The 18,587-nt window shown below is 37.0% G+C and overlaps 1 protein-coding gene across 1 annotated transcript; it reads left to right on the plus strand.

The window, feature by feature from the left end:
• Positions 1 to 369: 369 nt before the first annotated feature.
• Positions 370 to 8,989, plus strand: LOC114142393 (cortexin-3). Its single transcript, XM_028013664.1, has 2 exons — positions 370 to 696; positions 6,506 to 8,989. The coding sequence occupies exon 2, from the start codon at positions 6,584 to 6,586 to the stop codon at positions 6,833 to 6,835; it is 252 nt and encodes an 83-aa protein (XP_027869465.1). The 5' UTR covers positions 370 to 696; positions 6,506 to 6,583; the 3' UTR covers positions 6,836 to 8,989.
• The last annotated feature ends 9,598 nt before the right edge of the window (positions 8,990 to 18,587 follow it).

Consider the following 18,587-nt stretch of genomic DNA (forward strand, 5'->3'; position numbering starts at 1 on the left):
TGTTTTCCTTGTGAATTCATGGGTTCTCTCCTCCGGGTACTTCAGCTTTCTCTCATAGTCCAAAAACATGACTGCTACGTGTGTATGTCCAGGGTGTAACCTGCCTCTCAATGATCGCTGGATATGAGCCCCCTTATGCTCCAAGAGTTAAGTATAGATAATACAAGGATGAAACTGTATCATTTCTTGTGTGAGATTTTACTACTGTAGTAACATGGTAATGCATCTATTTTTACACACCTGTGTTAATGTATGTGTGTGGAACTGTACATTATCATACATCTCCCACTCAGTTTAACCATGACCACACCTCTAACTTATCCACTTGCAACATCCATACCCTACCTGGAGGATTGCTATGGCAACAGGTTGCCAGTAGCGACAGGGTACTTCCGTGACCATGTTACTGTGGCGATGAGCGGCGCGTCAGGAGAGAGAGGGGCGTGAAAAAAAACAAACATCGCGGAGCAGTGAAGGGTGAGGTCTGCCGGGCTCAGTCAGCATAGACAGAAAAAAAAATTACCCAGAGTCAGGCTTTGTTTTCTGCCATGAACTGAGGAGCCCCGCGGTCTGCCGGGACGCATCTGTTTGCTACTGCCTCTTGTTTCGGTGAAGGAAGCTGAAGAATACCGTCGCATCCACCGGAATGGAGACCTGCCGCTGACGGAGACTGTGGAGCTCCCCTGATAACAACAGGTTAGTGTTTGGACTCGGTCACTTTCTCCTGCATATTCTATGGCTTCTACTGATACTGGAGGCATTTTAACGCGGTTTATCACCAAGAAATAGTAGATTTAAAGTGTGGAAGGTTTACCGGTTGCAGGAAAAGAAACGGATTTTGGACACGTTTCTAATTGCATGCACGTGCACAGCGAGGAGCCCCGCTGTGTTGAACCCAAAGGTGGCTTTTTATATTTTACAGCTAGATTATTACAACATGCTCGTAGCTAAATAAAGAGCATTTGGCAATATTGAAATGGCGACATCACTGTGCTGAGACTCAATCAGTAAATCGGTGGGTGTGTCTACCTATTATCACACTTATGTTCCTTATATTTAGATGTATTAACAACAAATTAGATCCCATTAGTATGAAAACGTTTGTTACTTTTATTTTTGGCTATTATTGGTGTCCCGTTAAGTCATTTTATTTGTTCATATTTGTCTTTGCATTTCTTGACAAAAAACAAAAAACCAAAAAAAAAAAAACAAGACACACAGCCATTTGATTGAAAATAGCCCATTCTCTTATTCACTAATGTAAAACAATATGCATAAATGCTTTAAATCAGCAGTGTAGAAATGCAAAGTCTGAGAATAAAATTGTAATTTTGGTAATATGTATTATTACAAATGAATATACCATGTCTGTTCATTTTTTCAGTAGATTAATGATAAAAGACAAACAGAAATGATTTTTCTCAAAGCTTAGTGACTCTATTACCCTTTTCGTTTCCCTCTACACAAACACCTTTTGAATTCTTTATAACCTTATTTATGGCAAACACAGACAGTGCCTGCAGCTTACATCAACATTCCAAAAATAACCTGCTTGTTTTTCTAAATTTAGCTCAGTATTTTTGTCACATTGAGTCTAGACTGACATCTTTACCAGGCGTTGATTTGCTATTGAACTAAAATAACTCATTCTGGTGAATTGTTTCTAAAACCTGACATACCGTAGTGTATTTGAGTCTTTTTCATCCTGTGACTATTTTTGGAAATAGTCACAGACAGCATTTGCTGATGAGCAGAGACAGATGATATACCCTTTTTCAGATGGTTTCTCTCTTTTTTGAATCGTCACTGGGAGCTTAACCATTTTTTCTCCAGAAAAATGCTGTCAAGAAATGATCCCAAACTCGAAGTACTTAGTCATGGAGTCACTGATCAAATAAATGCTGCAAGGCTTTGAAGTGAATTACATAACCTTGTAACAAATAGCTGACTGGTTTCTGGCCTATAGTGATAATACTCGGTAACCTGGCGCGTCATTGGAGGACAAACCGATGATAATATGACAGTAAACACTGGTGGAATATCAATTGGCCAATGAAAAACTATCTTGTTGCTCACCATTTTTTCCTCAGTAAAAGCAATGAATCGCTGTAGTCCAATATCATTTTTGAGCTTTAAGTGTGATGGATTACAGGCTGCTGATCAATGAGGCAGGGCTGGGATTTTCTCAATCTGTGTCTCTCTTGGGAGTTGCAGAAAGACCCCACCACCATCACCACTCCTCCTCTAAGGCAGGAGGAGACAGCTCCTCTTGTCACTTTGAGTTGTCTCATAACACATTCAGCGTTTCTCCCAAGTGATTGTCAGTGTCTGAGACGGCTCTTCATGCTTACTGAAGCATATCCAAAGGACACAACCCAAAACAAAAAAAAGGGAAAAAAGGATGGGAATTTTGGTTATGTAAACGTTACCCAGAAACATTTGTACTGCCGTGACAAATCTCAAAATGACATGGAGGAGAAAAAGATCTAAGCATGTCATGCTATATATTAAATGCAACCAAAAAAAAAAATTGTTATTTTATCCTTACAATCCTGAAGCACCTCAACTGAATCCTCTTAAATCTCTGCTTTGACCTCTGCCGACTTCACAATCTGAAGCCTTGACATTAGCCTGTGTCCCTTGAAGAGACTCCTGTTCTTTCCGACACCCTGCCTTCATACGTCTTCACAACATTGCCTTTCCATTATGCCATTTACAATCATTCTTACAGAGTTGAACTGAGAAATAGTTTCTAATTGAGTTCAGCAGATGCGCAGTTTCAGCAACTGTTTGCTAATTGCTGCTGCCACTAGTCTGGAGGAGCTTTGTGTAATTAGGTGGCATGACAAGTGTTTAGGCTCCCCTAAATTACAGATTCAAAAATTTCTCAAACATGCATGAAAGAATCAAAGTTTAGGTAATAAAATTTTATCATGACATACAGGTAAGAAAAATGATTTTACATAATACCTCCTCCTATAAAGAACTACCTAATTTCTATGCAAAATATAAACAAACAAAAAAGTCTATCATTATCATAATTTACCAGTCAGATACTTCATAATAAGCAATAAATAATAATAAAAAAACATATATATTTGGGTATTGTCTTACAAGGTTTTAATAGACAGTATTTACAGATTCTCTTGCTTTTCAGATGAATTCTGTTTTCAGCAACATTTTCTCTCTCCGGCCATTTTCTCAGCTAGAGAAACAGCCTTAAATGGATCCACTTACTGTTGTGAAATTGATTGAACTACCCTGCCTCGCCTATAGAAAAGGAAAACAGCTGTTTTCTTGTCAAAGTTTTTGTTTGACCCCATGCTGTTTGGACAAATGATGCACCCAGCTGCCTGCCAAAATCACTAGGAGAAAAGAAATGTTGCGCTTGCCGTTATGCTCATACGAACACCCACTTCTAGGCTTCAAGATCAGTAGCAGTCTGCATATTTTAACCACATAAAAAGTGATTCTACATTATTATTCACATTGGCTAAATATGAAAAATCTATGTAACCTCCAGGTGTAAAGTTAAACTAATGTTAAAATGACTCACTCGCATTACTTGTAATAGTAAGTAGAAATCATCATCTGTGGTCTTCAAAAATAAAAATACAAGCAACCTTACATCTGCTATATTAATTCATATCTAATTTAAAGTTGTAGTACGGTGAAATCAGTATTTTTTCTTTACCCGTGGCTATCTTCTGATTAACAGTCAAATACAGTACTGGGTTGGTGGTTATGTAATAATATAAATGATGGATGTACCCCTTCATTTAAATCTGTAACTGATGCAGATGAGCCTTAAAGGGATAATCTATTTTTCTCATTGGAGTTGTTTGAAGTACTTGTGATTGGGCGTATGAGCCGTAGGAGCAGTCAGAGCAGTCTCAGTTTGGATAAGAACAGAGGATTTGCAGTGATGAAACCAAGGGAGCAGTTCCTCGGAGTGAAAAACAGCTGGAACTTCTAAAATGTCACGACTGTAAGAGAGAAAGGATAACACTGTCATATAATACAAAAACTGATTTCTTTCTATAAAGAACTGGAGTTTTAACACGGCAAATATAGGGCTAACCACAAATAAAATTGTTGAAGTTTTGATTCACTTTAAATGACAACAATAAAAAGGTATTTGTATACCTTCAGATTTTTTTCCATTTTCACATCTTAAAAAAATTCAAAAATCAATTAAAAATGACCTGAATAAAACATTTTATTTATTGAGATAAAAAGTTATCCAGAAAAGTCCAATGTGAAACGTAAATGTACCCGAAAGCTAAACACTGGTTGTGTTACCATTGGCAGCAAAAACTGTTTTTAAGTGTTTATAAATCTTTCACACCCCTGTACAGAACCTTTGTCCCAATCGCCATTACAGAATTGTTTTAAATGCGCAACATAGGTTGAAGCATTACGTTTCTGTTTAATGCCACAACATCTCAAGTGCTTTAAGTCCAGATTTTAACTCATTCTAACCACTTAGTTTGTGTTTTTACCATTTAGAAGCAGACTTTCTATGTGTTGCAGATCTTTGTCCTGCTGCATAAACTAAGTCTTGAACTTAAGGTAATAAACTGAATTTCCTTCAGGATATTTTGATACAGAGCAGAAATCATGGTTCTATCGTGGGACTTTGTGTAAGTTCTGAAGCACCAAATTGTCACCTGATTGTTAACCTATTTCCACCACCATGAGTATTGGTGTCTAGGTCCTTTTTCTGAAAGTACCTACCTTTTTGGAAGGTGAGTGACCTTCCTCAAAGAGTAATCTTTTTAGAAGGTTACTCACCTTCCAAAAAGTAGCCAACAGAATATTTTCCTAAAAGTCTTGGACATTATCAAGATTTCTTGTTGCTCAATGTGAAGCCAGCCTTCATGTTCTTAGTCGTGGTTTTCGCCTTTGAGCGTTCATCATAAACATTCAGATATTTATGATGCCTTCGAACTGAGTCAAGTGACCCCTGAAGTTTGAGTAATATTAAACTGTCTTTAGATCAGGGCATGGCTTGCTTTTTGAAATCTTTTAGCCAACTTTATGTTGTCATACAGTCTTTTAAAATTATTTCTTAATTCAGCAAAAGTGGTTGTAAACCTCCCTTTGTGTGGTTAATATCATTTAACTCCTCTTTACAAAAACTGAGTTAATTGTTAACTCAGTTTTTAACCTGGTTATTGACATTATTCAGTCAATAGCCACATAATTGACTGAATAATATGATTATTCAGTTGATGGGATTTAACAAGGAAGGTGATGTTTTTTTCACTTCACTTCAGTTTTTCTCCTTTACATATGTCTGTCATTCTTTAAACTAATCAAGCTTACTAGGATATATAATTCAATTAAACATTTCCTTTAACTATCAACACTATCACATATGTCTACAAAATAAATCTAAAGTTAAAGCGAAATATAAAAATATATTATTTGATCAGTAAAACCAGTTTTAACAAGCATAACTTAATTAACTAAATTCCTAGTTTTGAGGCTTAGTAAAGATAATATTCATTTGGTAAACCAGACATTGGGAAAGCATTCACTCAGTTTGCGCCCTCTGCAATTTTGCAACCACATGTTGGAATTTATTACCATAAATCATAGTTTCAATCATAGTTTGATTCATAATTTCCCAAAGTAAGTACAAAATGACGAACCCCCACTTTACGGTGACAGTTTGGTCTAATGGTTAAATCCCAATCAAATTATTGTTTAAGGTTTTTAAGTAATATGGAGAAAATTTAGAACAAACCCAAATATTAAGTCAATGTTTCTCAGTATTTTGATTTATTCTGTGAAGGAGCAACAAAATAACATAAAGAGGCACTGTCACTAAACAAAAGTTAGTATGACAGTCCAAAGTCAACTTTTGTGATAAAAATTGTAGTAAATGAGCCACAACCCATTAAAGATTTATATATCTATATTAGGTTTGCAATATTTGACTCTGCAACTGTTCACTGCATCTGCTTGATAATCTGTCCTTCATCCTCCTGCTGTAAACCTACCTGGAATCATGCTTCATTGATGCAACCTTGTCTGGGGAGAAATTCATTTTTCCTCATACCTGCCTGTGCTCAAAAATAAATGTTTCTCCCGAATTTAAATTGCTGCCGCAGATATGCTGCCTATCAGAGTAACTCACAGAGGACAGGGCGGAAAACGTTCACAATATCAGGCTGCATAATGATGCAAGTGACTTATCTACCTCCAGACCACATTGCCTCCAATAAATGTTGCATAACAAAAACTCCACATTGGCAATTCAAACCCCCAGAGCTATTTCGATTTTTATGCTGAGTTGTTGTTATTCACTGATTAAGCTTTGTGTCTGGAGTTCCAAAAATAGACTCATCCATAAGCAAATTCATTCTGGCCTGAGACTCTTTATGTCCATTTGTGAAGTCTAAAAAAGTATTTTTACTTTTTTTTTTGGTTTCACTCTTTCAGCTGTCAAATCTCAGCGGACATAATCTCTAACCTATCCGTTTGGGTTTTCTCACAGGTCTTAACCCGTTGAACTCAAATTTCACTCAGAAATCTTTCAACAAACGACAAAGCGCTGGAGCCGAGACGGTCAAGCATGGATGTGCCCAGGATGGCTGAGGGCCTCTTCAGCAGCACGCTGTCCTCGTCGGGAGGTGGCCACCATGTCCCCTCCTACCTGACGTTGGAGCAGAAGGCTGCCTTTGTCTTTGTGCTGCTGCTCTTCATCTTCCTGGCCCTGCTAATCGTGCGTTGCTTCCGCATCCTGCTCGATCCTTACCGCAGCATGCCCTCATCCAACTGGACAGACCACACTGAAAAGGACACCTTTGATTACCGCATTGTCTGAGGAGCCCAAACAAAATTAGACTGGATTGATACTTACAAAGCACTGCTGCCCTACATTCGGATGACTGCTGATTCACTTGGAAAATTTTAATTTTTCTGAAAAATTCTCCAAAGGTTCCAATTGATTATGATTGGTTGTGAAAAGAGTTTAACAGCTTCTCTCTGCCAAATAAGAACATTCTGTCAGTTATCACAGGATCCATAGTTTGAAGCAAATCTGTCAACCCGCACACTAAGATGATGAATAAGAACTCGTAAAGGTTCACTAGAAATAGGAACTCAAGTCTGAAACTAAGAGGCAAGTTGCCCTTAAATCGCTAAAACAAAGACTTTGGATTTCAGTTAAACTTGTACTTTAAAGACTTGACTCGGACTTGGACTAGGACTTACCTGAAACAACGTTAATCTCATGTGATCAGGATGAAAGTAGCCTATCAAGTGTAGATCAGCTGAATGTTCTACACATGTTGTCCTTGAAATTAAATATGAATTTATAGTTTTAATGTGGAAAAAATTCTACCCTATGAATTTTCAAAATAAAATTTTTTAACATGTTGAATTGAATATTGCGTAAAAATGTGAAATACTCAAGGATAATGATTTGAATTCACAACCTAAAGAAGTTCTGTGTTTTAGGCAGATGGTTGCTATGGATCCGGTCAGAAAATTGTACTTTTAGTCATCATAAAATTAAGACATGGCTCAGACTTGACCCTCAAAGACATGACTCGGACCTAGAAAAAATAACTCGTGAACATCTCCAAGGTTCACAATCATGTTTCCCCGCCATCCGTTGTTTTGTGGACTACCTCACTCCTCCGTCTCATGTCTGAAGGTGTTTCCTCACAGTTCACACAGGGTCCAGTGTTTTTTGATATATAAGCCAGATAAATGGTGGCAGTGTTTACATCTGATCACATCCTAAAATTTTTATGGATAATGTAGACAATCAGTGTTTAATATAGCTTAGAGAAATGCAGTGTGATTAGTTTGGGTTGTTGAGGTCATTTTTTAAGAGTATTTTTTAATTTGCAAAGAGGTCCAGAAGACTTTGTGTGATATGATCCATTCAGAAAGGAATTTGATTGCCTTATGTCTTTATTAGAAATAGAAAAGTTCTAAAAAAAATTATAGGGTCATAAAGCAGGTGTCACAATCAGAAAGAAGACATTTTTGGTTGAAAAGTTCCCTTTAATGCTTCGGAACGAATTGAACAGACAGACGCCAGCAATGAGTTATTTACTGTTATGTGTGTGTGTGATAGGAAGAAAAAACTAACCTGTATGTGTCCCTTCAGTTACTGAGGGGTTTTGGTTTCATCGGGTTTAGATGTAAACAACCAAAAGAGGCGTTGAAGTAAAAAAAAAAATTAAAAAAATGACTGTGCTGTAATGTGTGCCTAACTTAAAATATGTTCTAGGTAAAAGAGAGAAAATGGGTTAATATTTTTAATTTTTAATTTTTATTATGTATGTCTGTGTATATGAGTGAGTGCATTTGTGTGTGACGGCCATTAAAAAATATCTAAACAGCATTTTACTGCCTGCAGTTGGTATATTGACAGTTGGTATGCCAGATCTGCAGTGTTGATGTTGAAGATGATGAAGCATTTTCACATCCAACCCTTTACAAACTAATGTTGTGGCTCTTTCTTTGGGCAACTTTTCAACTGTGCGCCTTATAGTGTAGATTGTTTACATTATCGTAGGTAGCAAACACACTGGGGACTCTATTGCAACAGTGTCTTTGCTCTTCACAGATGTCATATAACTTGCTAAAAAAAATGACTGGAAAAAAACTTTTAAAAAAACTCTTGTCCCTGGTTGGACACAAAGTGAGCTGTGATCCTTTTGAGGAAATGTGATGTTCTTGTGGTCTGATGTGGCCTTTTACTGCAAAACGCAGATGTCGCAATGTTGTGCTGAGGTGAGTTTCTCTGACTCTCTCTCTCTTTTATTTTTCCTTTGCACGTATATTCTGCAGAGTATCCTGTCCATGCATGATAAATGGTGAAGTGCTTTAATCCTGATGTTGTAGTTGTGGGTCAGTTACTCAAGTAGGCTTTTTTCTGTCTGTTCTGGAGCCTTTTGTTTCGATCTGTTTCTTTGCCTTGAGCTGCTCTTCTTTTTGTAATAAAAATGATCAGAGTCCACAACGAGCTGTTTTATGTCTTTTATTTGATCATGTTAATAAACCAGGGTATAAAGGTTGGTTTGTTAAGAACAAACACGTGGAATGGGGTGACGAAATGGTTCTTTGAATCCTTCCTGACCTTTACAAGGCAGTATCTGCCCAAGGCTCACACCTTCTTTTCCATATTATCAGGGTTTGGCAGGGGTAGCCGGCAGGTGTCTCGATTGGTTTGCTATGAGACCAGACATTTGTGTGGATACAAACACAAACACAGAGCGGTCTTCAGGCTCCAGACCCGGGAACTCTCCTTTGAGCAAAAACTCTTCAGAAAAATGTGCAGAATAATAATTTCCTCTCTAACAATCTGCATATGCTGATGTGCACACTTGCAAAGGCCCCTGCATCATTTCTTACCTTATGTAGAACATAGTTTTCCTCTGCAAGAGAATTTGTGAATCTTTTAGGTTGCTTCGTAATGCTGCAGATATCACGCTTCCACCACTTCTTATTTATTTTTTTAAGGCAGAGCAGAGGAACAGATGTGGATCAGAATTTTAAGTAATGCGCAGTCTGTGCTTTTTGGATTGTTAAATAAGAGACAATATCTTTACTAAAGCCTCGGTGTTTTTAAAAGTCAGAATAGTGAAAGAAACATCATCAATAATTGATAATTGCTTGTACTGTGACGTTAAAATTAAACATTTATTGTATAGTTACAAACACACCTTCTTTGACCTGTTTTTATCTGGCAGGAGGGGATAGTTTGTTTTAAATAAGGAGTCATTTAAGTGCAGTTTATTTTGTGATTCCAGTTCACAAAAAAATAAACTAAAGGCGGTTTATGAGACGAACTGGTTCTAATCGTATTTATCAATTAGTCAAATTGAATCCAGGTTACAGCACCATATATAATCCAGTTGACAATTTAATATAATTTTTGAACAATTATTTAAAACAGAGTTGCTTGGGTGTAGAACAGCTGGCTGCGTTCCCACTTTGAATCCAATTCCTTTCTGGGGATAATCAGGAGGGTTGCGCCAGGAAGGGCATCCGACGCAAAACATCTGCTAATTCTGTGTGCACACAGCTGTGAAAAGTGAGATGCTGCTGAAAGGATAACAACAACCTCAGGAAGATTTCAGTAACATTGAGTCATGCTGATCAGAAAACCATGCTGGGCAAGCAACAGGTGACAGTAGAAAGTAAACACTTAACTTAACAGGAAGAAGTCTCCACCAGAACCAGGCTTGAGAGAAATTATCTGTCGTAGGGATAGCAGAAAATAAACACACCTGGAGTACTTTCTATGCAGAAACTACCAGAGTACACAAATAACACAATGCAGAAATACTTTCTATGGAAAGAAAAAGTAAATATAGCATGAAAGTAGTGGAAGCTATAGCTGTGTTATTGGCTTAACCAGGGAATAAAATAAAACTAAACACAAATGCATTGAGCTAAGGAGATATTCTATAGACAGAGCTGAAGAGGACAAAGTTGATGCCTCAAATCATTCAAGGAAAGACATGCAGCTTAATGTAAAAGTTCAGGGCAAGGAGTACCTTCAATAGAAATAAAAACGGAACACAAAGTTTAAAGCTGCATATAGAGCAATCGTTTCCTTAATATTAAAGGGTTTTTGACTGCTCAGATGTTTAATTGTGAGAAGGAAATATATAAAATTTACCATGGATTTAATATTAAATGGTTATGTTATCATTTACTTAGCTGAGATGTTGAAATAATCTGTCAATAAACAAAATGCTATCAGTTTTCATCAAATCTCTGCACAACCAAACATAGGTTTTGTTTTTAGCATCCTCCACAGGGGGTTTGAAATTCTGATCATTTCAGCTGATACCCAAAATAGAGGCTTATCTTTCGGGAATGAAAGCGCTCATTTGCCGTCCCTAAAATCTCATTAGCTCGTGCCAAATAAACATTCTAATCCCTTCTAAACACACCCTTAACCAGCAAGTGGAAGCAGCAGGAGGGAACACGAGCCATTATGGATCAATAGCACAGTCATGCTTTCTGCAACATGACTCACAATAAAGAAAGCGACTGGTAACTAAATTATTTTTTTTTTGTCTTCGCTGTGCACGCTCAGATGCCTTATGCCAAATTTATTCCTTCCCAAACGCCTCATTTCACTATTCAGCCTTCATTCAATTTAATGCTGTCTGAACAGGTTGGAAGGGATTGTTCCCCTGTGACTGTTGAGTTGCTGTACAGGATGACATAAGGGAGGGAGTATTGATATTGGATAATGGATTTCTGCAAGGATTCCTTTATATTCTCAAGTGTTAATGACTTTTCTGTCACATCCTTCTTTGACAAATAGTTTGAAAACTTATAGGACATTCGTAGAAAAAATAAGGACCCTGCAGGGTTTTCAGAGGAAGGTTTTAGTATTGCGGATGTCAAAGACAAAGAGAGTCACTTTGCATTCACAAAGACAAGCTTTAACTCAAATACTTTAAAACATAATATCCAAGTTAATGCCACTTAGTATGTTTTGACAACACATTTTGGATATTTTTCTCATTTAGAGTGCCATTTTTTTAAGAGATAACCACAAATTCTCATCTCAGTCTGGTATTGCTGATGTAACTGCTATCTGCAGCAGCAGATTGTGGAAATATACGACATTCTGTGGTCACACTGAGGGCTCTTTATATCAACTTAATGACTTAATAAAGGGAACTGCGTAGATGATCTCTGGGGAATATTTTAACATTTGCCTTCACAGATGTAGCCTCTCTGGAATAATGTTCAGAAGATGGAAGACGGAACTGAGTGTGAAGTGGTGAGGATGACAGTCAGATCCTTTAAGACCATCGATCTGAACTGGGAAAAGAGAGACCGCTCCCTCTGTGCTGGTTTCAGATGTATTTCTGTGTATTCTGTGTTTAAGCATCACGGGCCCCTCTTCAGTTACTGATGTTAGGGTGAGACATGAGATGGAGAGAGGATTACTATGTGAAGTAATACAACATCTGCTCCAGTTTCTCATATTGAAGAATGATCCAAGCTGAAACATGAATGTATCTTTCAGATACAAAAAAGCAGCATAAAATAACTAGCTGCTGTATTTGATCAGAATGACTGCAGACTTTAGTTGTTTTTATGCACGTCCTGCTGGAAGGAGACCCTGAGGCAGACCCAGTACCTGCTGGAGAAGCTGTAATCTATATTCCGTCTGTACTGGAAATTCACTGTGATTCCTCGGAATGGTTTGGAAAATGTTGCTGATGGGAAGGAGTGATGGGGGTTACCACCTGGACCTGGTACCTTTAAGAAGTGGATGTTAAGCTAAACATTTCAGCAAAAAATCTAGTTCTACTGTTTCTGTCTAGGTAAAATATTGATACTGATAATGACATATTGACAGTGACCTTTTTCTCTGATGTATGTCGGAGCCACAGCTTTTCTACAGCTGATAGGAAACAGTTGCTTCTGTTCTAGGATGCCCTCTCAACCCAGTGCAGCTGGCAGGTGTCAAAAGAGGTCTATCTAAAATAAAATCCTTTTTGGACAATGTCTTCCACCTCATGCATGAAGTTGTTGCCAAAGTGGAGAACTCCTTCAGTGATAGACTGCTGCATCATTGGTGCACAAAAGAGGATTATTGCAGATCTTTGTTCCCTGGAGATTTTAGACTTTATAACCAGCACTGCTTCCAAACAAAAGTGCTTATTCTCCTGCTTGCCTTTACACAAATACTTGTACTGCTTTTTGCTCATTTTAAATAACATTTATGCACTGATACTCTGTATTTTAGATAGTCTGTTATACACATGTACATGTAAGAGACACACCTTGTGATTTCAAATGAGCAGCTAAGTGGTGGGGTTATCAAAATATGAAATTTGGACTATTTTTCCTTTTGTGATGATTCTAAAGACTACAGACATCATTTGATCTCCTCCGGCAGGTCGTTTTGTGCCTCTGGGTTCTGATGAACGTGTCATTTCTCCTGGTCTTTCTTGAACAGCCTGAGGGCCCCCGTCAGGTGACGACAGGCTGTATGTGAGCGCCCACACACGCTTCAGAGCTCTATGACATAGAAAACTGCCATGACATGAACCGCTGTGAAGACTAAAACTCTGACATCAAGTGAGGAAAGCTTGAACAGTTTAGCCGGAGCAGATGAAACAGCAGAGCTGCAATCCTGTCGCCGTTGAGCTGTTGGAATTCTGGAGCTGGCCTGTCAGATTCATGTCAGCTACAGTGTTCTCTAATGCTTAAAAACATCTGAGGGAGACAGCTGCTCAGGAACACAGAGCACGTCAGACACCAGCACCGGCTACAACTGAGCCGGTTTTTGCTCACATCTCAAGTCCTCTAATAGAGAGCGGTGGTCTTTAAAGGGTTTGCTTGCAAGAAGCTGCTCATTGTTATGAGAGTCATTATTGGTGATCACTTTTTTATGAAGGAAGCTGAAAAAAAGATGCCTTCACTGGCAAGGAAACAGTTATGAGGATATTAAGCATCCATAATAGAGTCTATTGCTGATGAAGGCAATAATTAGCTTTTTAAATCAATCCGACAATGGCACTTCATCTTTTAATTTTGTCCATTCATTTTTAGTCTCTCTAACAATCTCTAACATCTCTTTTTATGCAACTTAGCCACTTTCATAAAGCTTGGAGGAGTCTGAGAAGACAGTATAAAGCAGAGAAGCTGAACCATTTGAGATAATATCAAAAGTTAAATAACAAGTGGCTTATTTCAAGTTTTTAATTATGTCATTATAAGGGAGAATTCCTTAAAAAAATAAATTGAGAAAACAGAAAGATGAAAGCTTAGCAAGAGAAACAACAAAAAGGAATGTTCGAAATCACAATTGTAAAAAAAATACAATTGTGAATACAATTTTATATGTATAGTAGCTATTGTTGCTATAGATTGGCTGCTTGAAAATAGCAGATTTTTCCTATGCTATAATTAATATTCTTCATGAAATTAGTCATACTGTAAATTCATTTATGATAACACAGAAACTGGCTGAAATGATGAGCATTTACTTGCATTCACCCTTATAAAAGTAGAATGGTTCCATTAGCTCTTCACATATCAAAACTTTAATTTTTGCCCACTGAAACCTTTAAGTGTGTGAATGACTGAATGTAGTTTAAATCACTTTGGACTGCTTGGACTTGATGAAGCAATAAATAAATGCAGGGCATATGCACACCATTTTTACCATTTATTTTTCTTTTCAAAACAGTTCAATCTTATCCTGATGGTTTGGACAGTATCTGTTATCAATATTTCGTTTCTGTTTCGGATTCTGAACTGGACTCAGATCTGGACTTTGACTGGGTCATTCTAACACATGAATATAGCTCTGGCTGTATATTTACGGTTAGTGTCATGCTGGATTGCGTACCCCTGATTTTGCAGCTATCTGCTTTGCTTCTGGGATTACCATCCATCTTATCAGAAACATCCCATGAACATGATACTGCCAGGTTCATGGAGACCATGAGTTCAAGGTTTTGTGTGGTGCTAGATTTCCATCATATGCAGTGTTTTGCATGTTGGCCATAACCTTTATATCACTTTCTTTTAAAAAACTTTCTGCCTGCCATTGTTCTGCAAAGTCTATATTTATATAGTGCAAGACTAATGGCAGCCCTGCCATCAGATTCTTCCTCCTGAGATGTGGATCTTCTCTGATTAATCCTCTTTTCTTCCTCCTGTTTGTGGACAATTTCCACACATTTTCAGTTGTGCCCAAAGCTTGAAGTATACATTTTGAAAACAATGTCCCTTTTCCTTTACATAACATTAATATGATTTCTGTGTTGTTATATCAGTTAAAATGTCAATAAGATACACTGAATTTGGTGGTTATTATAAAAAAAATGTTCAAGGGATATGAATAATTGTCCTTCTTTCCATTGCTTAAGATCCAGAAATATTACACGTTTCATTTTTCAACTTCATATTTCATTAGACAGCTTGTAAGACAGGCTTTCACTTACATTGCTAATGTTTATGCAGTCTAAGCAGAGCTCATCTCACTGCCATAAGTAAAACGCTCCTAAGATAAATTTATTTTAGAGATTGCTCATTGTAATTCATGAAGCCTCAAGTAAAAAAATGTGAGATGCTCTGAAAATCTTTTGGCATCTACAGAAAAAGTATGACTGAAAGATTTGTAGAGTGGCTAGAGTGTAGATTTGTAAAATGCCATTTTCCATAATCAGGCAAATATAATATGGGCCTCTGTGAAGAAAGAGTAATGCAATAGATGAATCAATTCATAGTCATGTCATAATAATGTAGATGTTTGTAACAGTCACCATGAACTGGGATTTTCCAGCCAACTTCCCGGTAAAACAGCCGTGACATCACTAATTGAGATAATATGTAAATATGATAATATTCCTTTGGAGCGAATAATGAGAGTAAATGAGAGTCCATTCTGGTGAGGGCTTTCATCCTTCAAACTGTGTCTTCATTTCATGCTTTCAACTAACTTTTCCCCATTAGTCATAATATTACTGAAGTAAAAGTAAAATGTACGACGTGGTAAAACGACTGCCAAAAGAGTTTTTTTCCCAAAACTTTTCTCGTTTTTCAAGTAAATGTAGCTGAGGAAATTCAGTTACCACCACTGTTGGTTGTGCTAAAAAAACGTGTGTATAGTTTTCAACCATGTTGTTGCACCATTTTTATGTTTTACTTTTTTTCAATCAGATTTAGTTAAAACACACAGTCACTATAAAGATAGAAAAGATTTTAAATTATTTATCATGACATTGACATTAAGCATAGCAGTGCATAACACTTTTTTCTACTAGTAGTAATGTATGAAATATCAATTCAGAAGTTGCCATCACCAAACTATTGTATGTGGCCTGTTGGCAAAAGCTGTCATCAGTAAGCCTTAATTACTTCTTCTGCATATATACTGTTACAGAGAAGCAAACTTTTAATCTGGTTTGTTATCAAGTTTTGTCTCTTCCTGCATTTCCAACAAAGTCCATTTCCAGTTAATAATGCCTCACTGTAGGGTAACAATAGAAACTGCAGAAAAAATATGACAACCAAAATGTGTACATACAATTTGCTTAGTTCATGTGAAATCAGTTTGGGGCAAAAATCACAATTCATAAGACATGTTCTCTATGCTTCCAAAACAAAACAAAAATATCTGGATAGAACATTAAAAAAAACACTAAACATGATGGAAACATATTTTGTTTTCAGCACCTCAAGGCAATTGCCAGGTTTATAATAATCTTGAATTTGTTGTGATTTCAATCTCACATTGTCTGGCACATTAGAATTTAGACTTAATTCCAATAAAAATGTCACTTTTTCCATGTTACAAACGATGTGCTCAAATCATGGAACTTTGGTAGATGAAAGTTAAAGTATTTTGCACTTCCTTCATTTCACCTTTTCTCTCCCTAAACTAAGTCTCTCATTAAAATTTTTGCATTGTGAAACTCTAGTGTGTGAATTGACCAAGCAGATGGGGAAAGAGGAAGCAAAGGTCACAAGTTTGATTCCAAGAAAAGATAAGGTGTGTCAGTGAACTGACGTGACGTCTGTTGAAGTGTCCTTGAGCCCAACACACAGCTCCTATCTTCACAATATGGGTCACCCTGGATAAGAAAGGATGAAGTGCTCTTACAGTAATTGCTTCGTAATTATCTTTGGTGGGACAATTCACCGCTACTGTGTAATCAGAGGGCCATCTTCACACATCCTGGCAGTAATATGGTGAGGACAAAGAAGAATTTAAAGTAAAGTTTAATTGCACTATCTGTACTATCTGTACTGCATGATACTTTCATACAGAGACACAGAACATTTCTTTACTGTCAGATTTTTCCTGCTTCAAGGCAGTCTGGATTACTAAAATATTTCTATTTACCAGGATAATTAGCAAGATAATTTATTGCTTATTGGAGATGTTTGACATTGGATAATGAGACTACCTTACCTGCTTCATTCAATGTCTAAACAACATATTTTACTTTTTTGCTAGGGTTGTGTTAGGTAAATTGTTTTACCTAACAGGTTGCAAAGCATGTCTGTTGTTGCTACTGCTGTAAAAATACATTGATTTGATTTTTTTTTTTTTTAAAGAGACAGCGCAGTTTAATACAACACATGAAAATTCACTAGTTTAAAAAGCCAGAAAAGGCAAAAATAATTTTTTTCATAGATCATCTTTACAAAGGTTGACTAGAATTTGGATTGGGAATGAGTCTAGTTACAATAAATTACTGCATTTTAACTATAACCACAATCATTTTAATCCTAATGCCACTACTGACAACACATTACCTTTTCTTATGAAGTATTAAGAGACAGTAATGGAAATAAAGAATAAAGACTATTTCCTAGCCTTCAAATAAATATTTTCTATATATAGAATCCCTGCCAACATCTTGACATCCCAACAGAATCATCCGAGGGAGTGATGAAATTTGTAGAGCACTTTCGAAGCTTCAGAACAGCATCATCACTGGGAAAAACCATCTCTTATTTAAAGTTTATGGTTTTCAAACTCAGCTGAGAGTAAACTGGAATGTTACCACTAGTACCGGGTGTACAAGCATCACTCAATTTCTTATGCAATATCAGAGTCTCTGTTGCACTTGAATTTTTCAGAGTTTTTTTTTTTGCAGAGTACAAGTGTGGAAGTGTGGCGAACTCATAGACTCAAACGTCTTTGCTATTTTTGTACTTTCGTATTTTTTAATACCTGCTATTTTAAGCAAAGCCAGTGTGTCTTTCTTTAAAGAGTGCCGGCTGCTCAGTATTCAGAGTGCGAAACCCACGTGTTGTCAGCTCAGTCTGCTGCCCCTGCCAAGTGATGATGAACTGTTGGCCCAAGGCTGCTTGCTGGCTGCAGGTGTGAGCCATCACTGCGGTCACCAACCTTTCCTATCACCAGCTCAGCTGACACCATGTCCCCTTCCTTCCATAAGATAACAGTCGGTCTATTTGGTTGACAGACAGATACAGTGAATTCACAGTGGAACTGGTGTGCATTATTGTAATCAGTTCCAAGAAATTATGCAACCACAAAGAAAAAAAGTTTTCATCACTCTTCCCCCGGAAAGAATGACAAGATAAAACCTTGAAATTCCCACCGCTAAGTGGTAAAGGTACTCTGTTCTGTGTTTTAAAAAAAAGGCTTCATGAAATTAATAACTTCGGAAGCTTTTTTTCAGAAACTTACTCTAATGTCTTTTATTTTCTTTAATATTTGGATTTCTTTTCTCTTATCAGCATAAGTCTACTAATTAGTTGTTCTGCCGTGTCGTTGTTGGCAGTGATTATGTTCAGTACAGGTGTTTCTTTCTTGTTGTCTCACAAGATAAACAATTAATCTCCCTGCAAGGGTTTTCTTTTTTAACTCACTTGAAAGAAAGTAGATGTTGCACTCCTTCCATCTGGTCCATAAATGCATATTTTCTGTAACTGTGTTTTCCTACTTTTTTTAAACCCTAAAAAATAAATATTTTTAGTTGCAAGTTAGCATCTGTTGTTGCAAAAATCTATAATCCACACAAACAAAGATATTTTTGCTTAAATATCCATGAAAAACAAGAATATCAATTCTTGAAAATGAGAAATGAAACCTA

Source organism: Xiphophorus couchianus, chromosome 3, assembly GCF_001444195.1.
Source record: "Xiphophorus couchianus chromosome 3, X_couchianus-1.0, whole genome shotgun sequence".
NCBI classification, from domain to species: domain Eukaryota; kingdom Metazoa; phylum Chordata; class Actinopteri; order Cyprinodontiformes; family Poeciliidae; genus Xiphophorus; species Xiphophorus couchianus.

Excerpts from the sequence above, each read along its gene's own strand:
- LOC114142393 (XM_028013664.1), top strand. The coding sequence starts at position 6,584 with ATGGATGTGCCCAGGATGGCTGAGGGCCTCTTCAGCAGCACGCTGTCC.